General features: G+C 39.9%; 1 protein-coding gene across 1 annotated transcript in view; it reads right to left on the minus strand.

Annotated features, from left to right (window-relative positions):
• KCND2 (potassium voltage-gated channel subfamily D member 2) overlaps positions 1–13,131 on the minus strand; it is a 600,910-nt gene that overhangs the window by 88,257 nt on the left and 499,522 nt on the right. The window contains exons 2-3 of the mRNA XM_073619816.1: positions 11,441–11,603; positions 1,264–1,350 (exon numbers count right to left, since the gene is read on the minus strand). Of these exons, the coding sequence (XP_073475917.1) occupies positions 1,264–1,350; positions 11,441–11,603 (250 nt within the window). The remainder of the gene's footprint in view (positions 1–1,263; positions 1,351–11,440; positions 11,604–13,131) is intronic.

Below are 13,131 nucleotides of genomic sequence, written 5' to 3' on the forward strand. Positions count from 1 at the left end.
ACTGCAACACCCCTTCAGCACATCCCTCGGACAAATTGATTGGCTGTGTAATGTCTGTAGGCGTCCTTTCCTAAAAAGATAGCTCGCTTACCTGATACTTCAGATTGAACTTACTCTGCACACAAATTGGGCTCCGCACTGAACTAAAAATCAGGTGAACCATGCTTACGTGTTTTTGGATTTTTGAACACCATTATTTTATTGTTGCTTATCGTCTGTTTTTGTCTCTTTTGTAACAGTTTTTCTGTAAATATTTTCTTGTACCTTTTTTCTTGTCATTAAAACAATATTTTAATCTCTGAATACTCCAATCATAAATTAAAGAATCTTTGCCTTAGTAAGGGGCTACCCAACTGTAAAATTCCTGTCTGACTGTGCAATTAGAGATCAAGATATTTTTGCACAGTGGATGCTGTAAATGGTGCACAAGCATGTGGTGGAGGCTATAATTTGTATGTAAGAGTTAACTGTAAGAGTTAACCAGCGTTGATCACTCTCATTCTGCTGGTGCATAAATTGTTAATCCACAAACAGGAAAATCTCTGCACAGTGTAGGATCGGAGAGTGCAATTGTCACATTCCCTGTCAAGGATTTCCATATCCCAACCAGATTGCTTGATGAAAATGATGTCAGTCCCTGTTCGATTTTGATCAGGATTGTCTGCTGGGATAAAATCTCCTTTAATCTTTAACGGATATAGTTGCCAGTGAATTGGTTATCACATTTCTATCTATTTAGAGACCAATAAAATGAAGGGTGACGTTTTCTACAGTTTACTGCAAGCTGTATCTAAGATGTTTACTGAATATTGCTTTTAACAATTTATTTTTCAAACTTTTCCTTGGCAAAGATCATTTTCAAGGGCAATTTTTGTGTAAAGCTATAGACAGCATATGCCTAAGGAAAATCATTCACGTTCACCTATTATCATTTCAAAGCTGAGGTCAAAAAGCAAATCCCACTCACGTGTTTGCTTATTTCTTAAATCTGCTAGCTGTAATGGTCTCAATTATCAGAAATGCAATTTACTCATGACACACACTATATATGACAGTTCTAAGCTAAAATACTGCCTTCAGTAATCAATTATGGATGTTTACCACTCTTGTAGTTACTTCTGCATTCAATTATTCCATTGTATTCAGGATTTAGACTGCAGTGTGCTTCAGGCAGAGAACATTTGATGTTGATGTTTCAGAAAGACTCTATGTGCACATTCACATGGTGTAAATAGTGGAAAATAAGATAAAGATGAACCTTACCTCATTTAGTATGCCATTACGTTTGCTTTGTAAATAAGCATTAGCACTTCCACTCTTTGCCACCCGAATCCTTGCAAGTCTTGCTTTCTGCGAAGTAAAAAATATATGGCTATCATTAATATGTACTCATTAATATAATAAATATTTTATATATATATATATATATATATATATATATATATATATATATATATAAATGCAGTACCGTTAATATTATTTTCTTAAAAAAATTATAGGAAAACCGGAGACAAGTGTATATCTACTCCAGCAGTATTTCACTCTTACAATTCTTTTTACAGGGCTCAAATCTACATTTTTAAACAAAGTTAGCATGAAAAAAACACTACCCCCAAAGATACCAGCCTGGCACACCAGCATTTAGGCAAGGTACTGTGAGATCTGGCTGCAAGGATGTGATTCCCTGCTATGATAATATCTGTCTGTATCAGGGACGTGCGGTGAGGTGAGTGGCTGGTGAGGCACTGGCTATTATCAGCCAGATACACACATGTTACATAAGCTGTGGTCATTAGAGCGAGAGCAATAATTCTAGCACTAGATCTCCTCTGTAACTCTAAACATGTAATCTGTAAAAAAATTTAAAGTGTCGCCTATGGAGATTTTTAAGTACTGAAGTTTGGTGCCATTCCACGAGTGTGCGCAATTTTAAAGTGTGACATGTTAGGTATCTACTTACTTGGTGTAACATCATCTTTCACATTATACAAATCAATTGTGTTATCTTTAGTTTTTTTTTTTTCATGAAACCATTTTTTCCCCCCCAAAAAAGCGCATTTGAAAAATTGCTGCGCAAATACCGTGTAACATAAAAACAACCACCATTTTATTCCCTAGGGTGTCTACTAAAACAATATATATTATTTTTGGGGGCTCTGAGTAATTTTCTAGCAAGAAGTATTACAGATGAGTATTACATGTAGGAGAGAAGTGTCAGAATTTGCCTGGGTGGCTGGGGTTAATTACCAAAAGTAATATACAAATAATTATTATATATTGTTTTAAGGTAATTTACTATATTTTCAAAAATTATACTCAAGCAGGTGGCTTAACAGACAAATTACTGTAGTTTGAAGTTATAACTTTAAACCAGTAATTTCACAGTAAATAGATAAATAATACATTATTATCTTATAACATATAGCATAATAATATATGATTTAGCTTATACCCATAAACCCATGTTTTTTCCTTGTAGTTAAGAGGGCTGGGCTGGAAGGGAGCATTTGTCTTTTAGATACGTCCCTTTAATGACACTGCAGTGAGAGGCGTGCCTCCATTCCAGCATTTTTATTGGACAGCTGGGGCTAATGGTACTTTACCATTGGTTCAAGACTCCAAGCTGTCCATTGAGCTTAGTGCCTCTGACAAGAAGTTAGAGGCACTGTAAGGTCAACCTCTCAGTCTGCTGCAAAGAGTGCCAGCTTGTATTTAAACTGGCAGCTCTGTATGTACTGTAGCTTCTGACAGGCTGCACAAGAAGCCCCGTATCTCTGGAACCATAATTCGTAAAAACCCCAAATTTTTACCGGTGGTAGGGTAGGACTTAGGCTACCTACCTAAGGTTACCGAGCTATGACCCTTGAAGCTCGATTTAAAAGAAAAATGTATGCTTATCGCAGGTGAGGCTCTGCCACACCTGCCTCCCCTGACTGCACGTCCCTGGTCTGTATGGCTTTTGGCCTTCAGCATTGGGCAGGTACTTCAAGAGGACTTTCCTTTATAACTATAAAAACAGTTTTTCAACTTTTTGGATAAACTCCCTTTTTCATGGAGTTCTAATTAGCAAACAGATTACCAAAAAAAAAAAAGTGAAATATAATTAGTTAGTATAATTATTTCGAGATGAAAGCCCCTACCTGGCAAGGAGTAGTTCCCCTACATGTTTGTTTCTGAATCAAGGAAACTCATAGAAAATGGACTGTGTGATTTAACAAGAGGTGCATGCATGAGTTCATATTGACTGGCTAATTGAATAATATATAGAAAACATCGTAACATGGTCACTAAAACATTTCACTGCTCTATTTGGTAAATCTCTCACATTTAAGTCTACAATTGTACACACTTTGGAAAACATGTACACACTTTGGAAAACATAGTTATGGGGTCAGGTCATAATAGACATTAGACAGATTTTGAAACTTGTAACACTAAAATCCGTTCTGCTTTGAAATTAATTTGAGTCATATGAAATAATGTCAATTTTGTTTATTTAAAATCTTGCAAACATACAGCTTGTTATTAACAACATATTTACATATATACAAAAAATAAATAAAAAAGAATATATACATAAATAAACAAAAATATATAAGCTTACATCAGCAGAAAACAGAAAACAGCTTTTTTCCTAAAATAACATAAATAGAACTATACAAAAATAAACATAAATGTATTATCGGTAAACTACTAAATTATGCAAAACACAACCCTACCTCAACCTAACCACACCCTTAGGCTAAGAAATGATTAAACATTGATCCCATGTATTGCAGTCTTTTGTCAAAAATCTGATCTTATAAAAATCTAGGGGACGTGAAAGCATAGAAAGAAAAGTCGCACACCCAAAGACTAACAGACAGCAGCTACAGGGACCCAACAATCCTCCACACTTTTGTTCAGGGCTCCCGCCGCCACCTGTTCTTCTCAAAAAGAATCTACCCAACCTCACCCAAAATTTTGTGCACCACAACATCGTCAGGAAGGACTTTTTGGATACCTGATACCGTGCATTCCATGTGGAGTATCAGACTACTAAGCAAACTAGACAAAGTGTCTCAAAATCAAGATCTTTGTGAGTTTCAAAGGCCCCATATGACCACTCCGCGTAACTCAAGAGGGAAAGGAAAGGGATACCCAGAGCCCGCCCACCCGCTTATAGACTTCTATATTGAAGGGGCACTGAAGCAACAAATGGTCCATCGTCTCCTCCACCCCACCACAACCACAGTTCTCCAAAGAGTAATGCTTCAGGTTACCTTTCACATAGAATCTGTTTTGAAACAAGCACCAGGCTAAATCCCAAGACTTTAAAGGAATTCTCTCTAGATTCCAGGAAAACCTCACTATTATCTTGATTGATCTTTGAGCCAGATGCCTCAGCATACTTTCTCATCACTGAGACTACCTCCACCGCCCCAGAGATGAAAACAGACACGTCATCAACATAGGCTATGACCCTCAGAGGAGGCTCACCAGGAATGCCCAACAGCACTCCACACAACGGCCTGCTCTCTAACCTCTGGAGGAAGGGATCGTTTGTGAACTCATATAGCAGAGGACTTAAAGGACACCCCTAATGCACACCCGAGCCAACCTCAAATGGCCATCCGATCCTACCATTAACAAACATGAAGCTTTCAGCCCCCCTGTACAAGGTCTTCAGCCAATAAATAAAGCCCCCTCCAGGCCATACTTGCCAAGAAGCAGCCACAGGTACTCATGATTGACCCAAGAAAAAGCTTTAGTCTGATCCGATGCCAGCATAAACTTTCCCCAGCCTTTAGCCCTGCACCACTCCAGGGCCTCCTGGACAGCTAACACTACTGAAAAAGTGCTTCTACCCTGAACCGAACAGAGCTGTGGCGAGAAAGTAAATTGCCCGCTACAGATGATAAACGCCATAAGATTATTTTTGTCAGAACCTTCCCATCGACATTGAGAAGACTAATGGGCTGTCAATTCTCGAAGAATCTTTACACTTTGACAGATGAATCACCACAGATTGTCGCATGGAGGGAGAGCGTGAACCTTCTCTCAGACAGCCATTAAAAACCTCCACCATATATGGGGAGAGTAACCTTAAAGTGCTTAAAAAACTAGGCTGTCAATCCATCTGGCACAGGTGACTTCTTAATGGCAAGCTTATCAATATCCCTAACTATCTCATCTGCCGTGATGTCCTCTGTCAAACTCACAAGAGAACTGTCATTTACCAGTCCTGGAGTAGAATCCAGAAAACCTGACATCCCTGCCTGATCAAAGTCTACCCAAGAGGTAAGCATAATATGACCTGGCGGTTTCCAGGATCCCCGACTTAGACTTTGTCAAGGAACCCATACTGTCAACCAGGCTCACAACTGACTTAACTGCTCTATCCTGTTTGCAATTCTGGTAAGGGTCAGGTTGAGTGATATTTCCCATAATCCCTTTCCAGAACCAAAGAGGCATGCCTATCATATTGATACTTCCTGAGCAAGAGTTTAACCTCAGAGATCATTCCTGGATCTCCATTATTCGAGACAAGCCTATCAAGCTCCCTTCGCAGACGCTAGTAGGTGACATACTTATCAAGCTGTTTATTTCTTCTTATGACCTTGAAAAAAACAGCGCTCCCACCACTCTGACTTACTGTTGCAAATGTCCATGATTGATAACTGTGCCTGAAAAAAATCCTCAAAGGATTGACTCACCTTCTTATCGTCCAGGAGTGCCAAATTCAGCTTCCAGGTACCCCTTCCCATAGGTGGTGTATCGTGGCTATTCAGAGTCACAGACAGAATACAGTGATTGGAAAACTCCACCTGACACACTGATGCCGAGAAGGTAGTAAGTAAGTTCCCCTTAAAAAAAAAACGTATCTATTCTACTCTGACTACTACCTCGTTGAAAAATGAATACCATGTTGTCTGGGCAGCAATGAACGTGCACATCAACCAGGACTGCCTGTCTAGCGATTTCATTAAAAAAAAAAGACCATCACAGTCCAGCCTGGTTTCTGTACCTTTCCTGTCCTTAGTCCTAGTGACGGTGTTAAAATCACCACCAAAGACAACTTGCTGGGCTGTAAAAAGAAAAGGCTTGATCTTCATGAAGAGGCATTTACTGTCCTACTTTGTCTGGGGCCCATAGATGTTGATCAGGCACAGGTCCTGCCACCCCATGGTGGCAGGACCCATTTCTATCCCATTTCTATCCCAATAATCCGCCGTCAGATTACCATGCCAGGAAAAAAGTACTGCAATTCCAGTGTAAGGCTCGGATACAAGAGACCAGAAAGAGGGGCCAGGTCTCCACTACGCCAAACTAGACAGCCTGTTCTCTTGCAAAAAGAAAATATCAGCATCAAACCTGCTAAACAAAAATAAGGCCATGTTACGAGCATTTACTGATCTTATGCTGGCAACATTAATGGTCACCACCTTCAAAGGAATGGGAACTGCCATCATGATGATTGAGGTACATGTTTCTTAGAACCACCCTCCCTACTCGGAAACCCTGCATGCTTCAATATTCCTTGTGATTCCTCTTCCATAGAAATCATCAATTAATCCCCCGAAGAACCCTCTCCCTCCATCTCAGAAAACACCTCAAATGGATTTGACACCTCCACCCTCACTGGTTCAGGAGCACTGACATCCTTCCCACTCCTCGGCCTCTTTCCCATTTTCCTTTTAACCCCACCCATTATTATACCCACCCATATTGTCACTTGACAATCTTGATGGCAGAACCCCCTCCCCCCACCCCAGGACATCTTCAGCAAAAACCCCTCATTTACTCCTCTCCCCACATCATTCACCCAGTCTTTCACATCATTCACCCCACCTTCCACATCATTCACCTTGCATTCTACACCAACCACTTTCATTCCGTTCCCCTTCCCACTCCCCCCCACCATCACCCAAATCATAACCCACTCCACCCTTCGGCATCTGCTGACCTCCAGCTGCACTTCTGCCATGCCAAGGAAGAGGGGTCGGTGCAACCAACGGGGAGCATCGGTAGTTTCAAAAAACTATTAGATAAGCACCTGAATGACTGCAACATACAGGGATATACAATGTAATACTGACATATAATCACACACATAGGTTAGACTTGATGGACTTGTGTCTTTTTTCAGCCTCACCTACTATGTAACTATGTAACCATATGCGCTGGTCCTGCACCCTTTACTATTCTAGGATAAACAAGAGGTGCAGACACATACTTGACAACCACACTTTCTGACAATGACTGCGGAACCAGTCACAGTCTGGGGGGACACTGACACCTCAGACGACCTCACACAGATTCTGAAAGGACAGAGACACTCGGATACCCTGGTACAAACTCAGCCAACCCAGACTCTTCCCTATCCAAACAGAAGAATTCCTCCATTAACTCTGGCTTATTGTGCATAGCCTTGGGGCACTGGCTATAAGGGTGACCAATCTCATCACATAAATTACACCTAATGATCTTACATTCCCACACCAGATGACCCAATTCATGACAAAAAAAGCACTTCTACTTTGTACAGGAAGAGAAGAAATGTCCCTTGATTCCACATTTATGACACATCTTAGGTTGGCCAGGGTAGAAGACGGTAATCCTATCTCTACCAATCAAGGCAGAGGAGGGCAAATGCTGGACCACATTCCCACACACTCTCAACCTCATTGACTCCGACCACCCACCCATCCATATTCTACAATCTTTTTTAAGGGACACAAAGTTACACCAAACCTCCTTAACCGGACCCATAAATACTCGGGGGGGGGGGGTATAGACTTATTCCTAGTCAGGATAGTCACATTTTTTATAAAGGGCTGTCATGAGATAACCTTGAAGACAAGTCCCTTCCAATCCGGCTGGCCTCTATTCACGTGCTAATACTGTTCCCAAAACAGATCCAGTGACGTTGGATGTATGAATGATAAATCGTATTCATAGGAACTTGCTGGACTGATTAGAGAATAAATATCCTCTGCCTTAAATCCCATGGCTATGATACTATCCACAACCACGCTGCTGATAGGTGGAATACTTCCTCCTTCCCACCTGAGCTTTACCACATTCCTGCATTTAATGGAAGAAGGTGCATTAGTTAAAAGTCCCACAATTAGTTTCCTTTCAGCAGCAGCATGACTTTGTTCCGACACAGCCCTAGCATGGCTCCTACCCTGGATAGCTGATGGAAATACAGAATTTCTGCATTCAGGCACATTTACTGCATAGGAACCTCTGAAATCAGGTTTGGCACTACCCACCTAGTACCCAGTACCCACTACCTGATCCTCCCTCCTCCCCTCCAGCACAGCAGTCCCGCTCACCATACTCCCAGAAGTACCACAATTACCAGCAGTCCTGTTATCAGGTAAAATCTTTTGTTTAGAAAAACACTTAGTGTCCACGTGGCACTCCTGCTCTGCAGTTTTAGTGTCGATGTGGGACTCCTGCTCCTTGTTCTCACAGCCAGCAGAAACTTCTTTGTCTGGATCCCCACCATCTTCTCCTGCATTCCTTACTGATTGCAAGGATCTATCAACAGACGCAGCCTCTTTCTCTGTAGCAGCAACCATAGGAAAGTCCTCCACATACTGAGAGAGTTTCTCCATAGGAACTCCCTCACCAGCATTTTCCTGAACTGAAACATTTCAAGTATGTCTTCCATCAGCAGACACTGTAGCACTGCCACCATCTTAATCAGACTTCACAAATGTAATTTTTTCCTTCACTTTCTCCCTTCCAGGCTGAGGGATGACATTCTCCTCCTCATCTTCATATGACGAGTCGGTGGAAAAGCTAAACTTCATGCCATTCAAGGGAGATTATATTTCCACAATGGTCTGCAGCAATCCGCCATTTTTCTCAACCTCCTCCTGAGATGACCCAGACTGCTGGAGAGGGAGTGGGGGGGCCAGGTGTGATGGGACAGGGTAGTACTGGGGCCATCATATGAAACTGCTTCCTTATCCTTCATCCATACTGTCGCTGTTGCTCTGGCATCCACCTTCTGGCTGGTACTCGTACAGGCACTTTCCTTTTCTCCTCCTGATTTTTTTCCTTAAACACACTGCTGCTCTCCTCCAGAGTGGTGGCCATATTCTCCTGCTTCTTTAATGCCATCTCCAGAGACTTCAGCTTGGAGTCTTGCCATGTAGACATTTCTTTTCCCTGTAACCTGCTTTCGGGACAGCAAGCTTCTGTTCCTCCTAAGTTATACGTCAAAGTCTATTCACCACTCCAGTCCTGGAAAGCTGGTAAGGACTCCCCTTAAATAGGGACAAGTCCAGAATCCATGGCAATGTGAGTATGTGGTGTAGGGCTCAGTCGCTCTGGAGAGCCCCCACGTTCATCCTCCCCAGCCTGCTGCATCAAGGCTGGGGAAGGGGCCGTAGAAAAGCCCAAGGCTTGTTGCTTCTCCCAGCTGAGACCAAAGCAGAGTGAGCCAGCAGAACCTTGCAGAACAGCACCTCCTGGTGGAGAGACTGATGTGACTGGCTCAGTGTTCTCTGTAATCTTTACATAATAGGGATTAGACAGATTTTGAATCTTGTAACACTAAAATTTGCGCTGCTTTGAAATTAATTTCATATGAGTCATATGAAAACATGTAGTTACTCTATATGCCATCAACTCAAACCCAGGAACAATCAGACCATAAAACAACTTTATACAATTACTTTTTTTTATTATTAGCTATCAGTTTTTCTCCTATCTCATTTTACCAATTTTCTATTGGGGACTTGTTGCTTCATGAAAAACTGAACCTTTTGCCCTCACCAATTTCAAAATATATTTTATGTGCCACACTCAGCAACAACACACTGATAATTAAGTATTACAGGTAATAGAGAAATCTACATTAATTAAAGACTGCATCTGAAGATATGTGGTGTATCAGTCCTCAGACTTCATTCCCATAGTGAAATAAATTGATATAGCAAAATTAATTAGAAGTATATTCTCTTGAAATGTCAGGCAATTTCTTTTTTTTCCATGGAGTTCAATTTCTTCTCTATTTCTTATATGCCTTTCACTTAAAACTGAGAATGAACTGCTAGCACTTTGACATCTGGTTTTTCTGAAAGGCAAATTGATCTGTTCATAAATTACTCCCCAGTCGCTCATATGGCTGATGTATTAGCTCAGTACTGGAGCTCCTAGTTAAAAGTGAGAAAGTAATTGTTCAATTTATTCCTGTAATACAGTGTATCTCTGCTTTACCATTGTGGTGAGATGTTCATTGACTAAAACTAAAGTCAGATAGCAGCACTGAAATGAAATCAATACCAGTGTTGCCCAACTTGTATTTAGGATAGGCTTATTTTTAAAGAGCTGTATGATTGTGATCAAGAGTGTTATACTAATTCAAAAGAAAGTCTATATTCTTAAAGTAAGCGCGGCATAATATTATTTAATATAGCAATAAATTATAAACCCATATACAGTAGAAAGATAATGTCAATGTAATTAGAAAGAGTTGTTATACACAGTAAATAACTACCAAGGAAACCAGATGATAAAGAGAACAATTTGGTTTTACAAAACATCAGCACTATTTTAATGTAATGTTTCTTGCCCTATTTAAAATACCATCAGCACATGTTTGGTCAAAACCTAGAACCCCTGTCAGGTTTGTATTGTTGTTTGTGTCCTTGCTGGGGAAATCTAATTCATGGTATTCCACCCCTTCCACATCTACTAAAAAAGTTTTTGTTTTCTACTTCTATCTGTGTTCTTCTTGGAGAGAATTATCCTTACATCATGTACTGGTGATACACTGGTGTTTATTGTGTCTATAGTGTCTATTTTTATTTCATCTCAATACTCCAAATGAGTTGACTCATTATTGCTATTCACATTCACTTATGTTTTTAAATAACTTAAGGTGTAATTCCACTTTTGTAGTCATATTTGAGAAAACGCCACTCTATGCCTATTTGCCCATAGTAAATCTAGGCCTCTGGATTTTCCCTCATTAACACACAATGGAGAAGCCCTACGTCTAGCTATTTAACCCATTTGTTAGGACAGGCAGGGTTCAAATCTAGTTTAACTGAAAATGAGCACAGTACAGACAGGGTTAATTACAGGGAACTTTAACTTCCAAGCCCTTTCTGCACAGCAGAGGAAAACTTCAGTTTTTGAGTTTTCAGAAAATTGCAAGTATTTTTTTTGTTTTTATGCAATGTGAATACCAACAAATATAAAGCAGGTGTTATCCCAATTTGGCCGAAAAGTGGAAATACACTTTTAGTTGCTTAGATTAGTTCTATCTCCAATTCAATATTTTGTAAAGCATTGAAATGCTATTTTAAATACACCAACCAGAATAAACCTTATATTATACAGTATCGTTATCCACTCACTTCTGACAATCAAGTTTTGGTTTGCTTTGTACAATGTGCACAATATATGTCTGTTCATGGTAATTTTATCACATTACCTTTTGCGCTCTGCGTTTATCTGCTCGTTGATTCTGATGATATATCCGACTGAAGTTGGACACTATTACAGGAACTGGTAACGCAATGACTAAAACACCACTTAAAGAGCATATGGAGCCAAAAATCTTCCCAGCTATTGTCTTTGGGACCATATCACCATACCTAAAAAAAACATATGCAGTTCATATATGGTTTTGACAGCTTTCCTTACTATATTATTATATATATTACTATATACAAAGGACATAAGAAGTATTAAAAGTAACAATTACCAATAGAATAATTAGCAAATGTCTAGCAATAGACATTTATTAGTTTTCAGCTTGAGTAGTAAGACAGAACCTAAATCATAGGATACTCTGGCAAGTATCATAAGGTTCAGCTTTCTTAGACAAGTACAATCATAAACAAACCTCTAATACATATAGGTCTATAATAAATATATTGTTCACTCTAAGAGAATAGTTGTTTAACAAAAACAAAAAACAAGATTTTAAAAGAAACAGATTAATAAAAAAAGCAAGATTTAATGAACAGTATGTGGTAAAAGTAAAATAACAGCCTCCTAAAGGGGATTATAACCTGGGGTTCATGACCCCCTACATTCACTATACAGCCCTCATTTCATTTTTGTAATGAGTGGCCATTACTTTTTGTATGAAAAGGAGTGAGTTTTGCACTCAGGTGTATGAATTTATGCTGCCAGAAGTTGGCAAGCTTCTAATCTTGCATTTCCTTTACTTGCGTTTAGGCACATGTATGCACATTTACATGCGAATGGTATTTAGAAGCATTTGCACCTTACCTCATTCTATTGGCTAGAATATTCATGCATTCTAGCCAATGGAATATATGTATGTGCATGAGTATGCATTTACGTACATTTGCATGGAAAAACAACAAACCACTTCTCCAGGAACATGTGCCTGAGCTATTTTTTTTAACCCCTGAATGCTGAACATAAAAACGTACAAAAACATCTTCATGTGCTAACATGCAGATTTGTTTAGGTGAAAACAAACACTTCAAAGCAGCATTTTTTGTGTCTGTGTGCATGAGGCCTTAAGCTTGTTGATTCAGACTTTGTGTATGTCATATATGTATTAGGCAATTCCATTTCAATAAAATAGAGTACATACATACCATCTCTACGCCGATGACTCCCAAATCTATAGCTTTACTCCTTCAGTCTCCTCTCGCATTACTAACTTACTAACTGACATACCAGCATGAATGTCGCACCACTTCCTTTAACTAAATCGCTCTAAAACCAAGCTGATGATAACCCCCCTCCACGACTTTTCCATCAAAATTAATAATGCAACCATCAATCCCTCCCCTCACACCAGGGTACTAGTTGTAATCCTAGACTCTGACCTGTTCATTCAGCCCCAAATCCAGTCGCTGTCAAAAGTTTGTAGACTTCACCTCCGTAACATCTCAAATATATGCCCCTTTTTAACAAATGAAACCACCAAGCTACTCACTTGTTATCTCTTGCCCTGACTATTGCCATTCCCTTCTCATAGGCCTAACTCTCCATAGGCTCTCCCCTCTTCAGTCTATAATGAATGCTGCCGCCAGACTTATCCATCTTACCAATACCAATGCTCAGTGTCTGCCATCCCTCTCTGCCAATCCCTGCACTGGCTTCTGATCGGCCAGCAAATTAAATTCAAAATACCAACTA

This window comes from Aquarana catesbeiana, linkage group LG03, assembly GCF_042186555.1.
Source record: "Aquarana catesbeiana isolate 2022-GZ linkage group LG03, ASM4218655v1, whole genome shotgun sequence".
In the NCBI taxonomy this organism is placed as follows: Eukaryota; Metazoa; Chordata; class Amphibia; order Anura; family Ranidae; genus Aquarana; species Aquarana catesbeiana.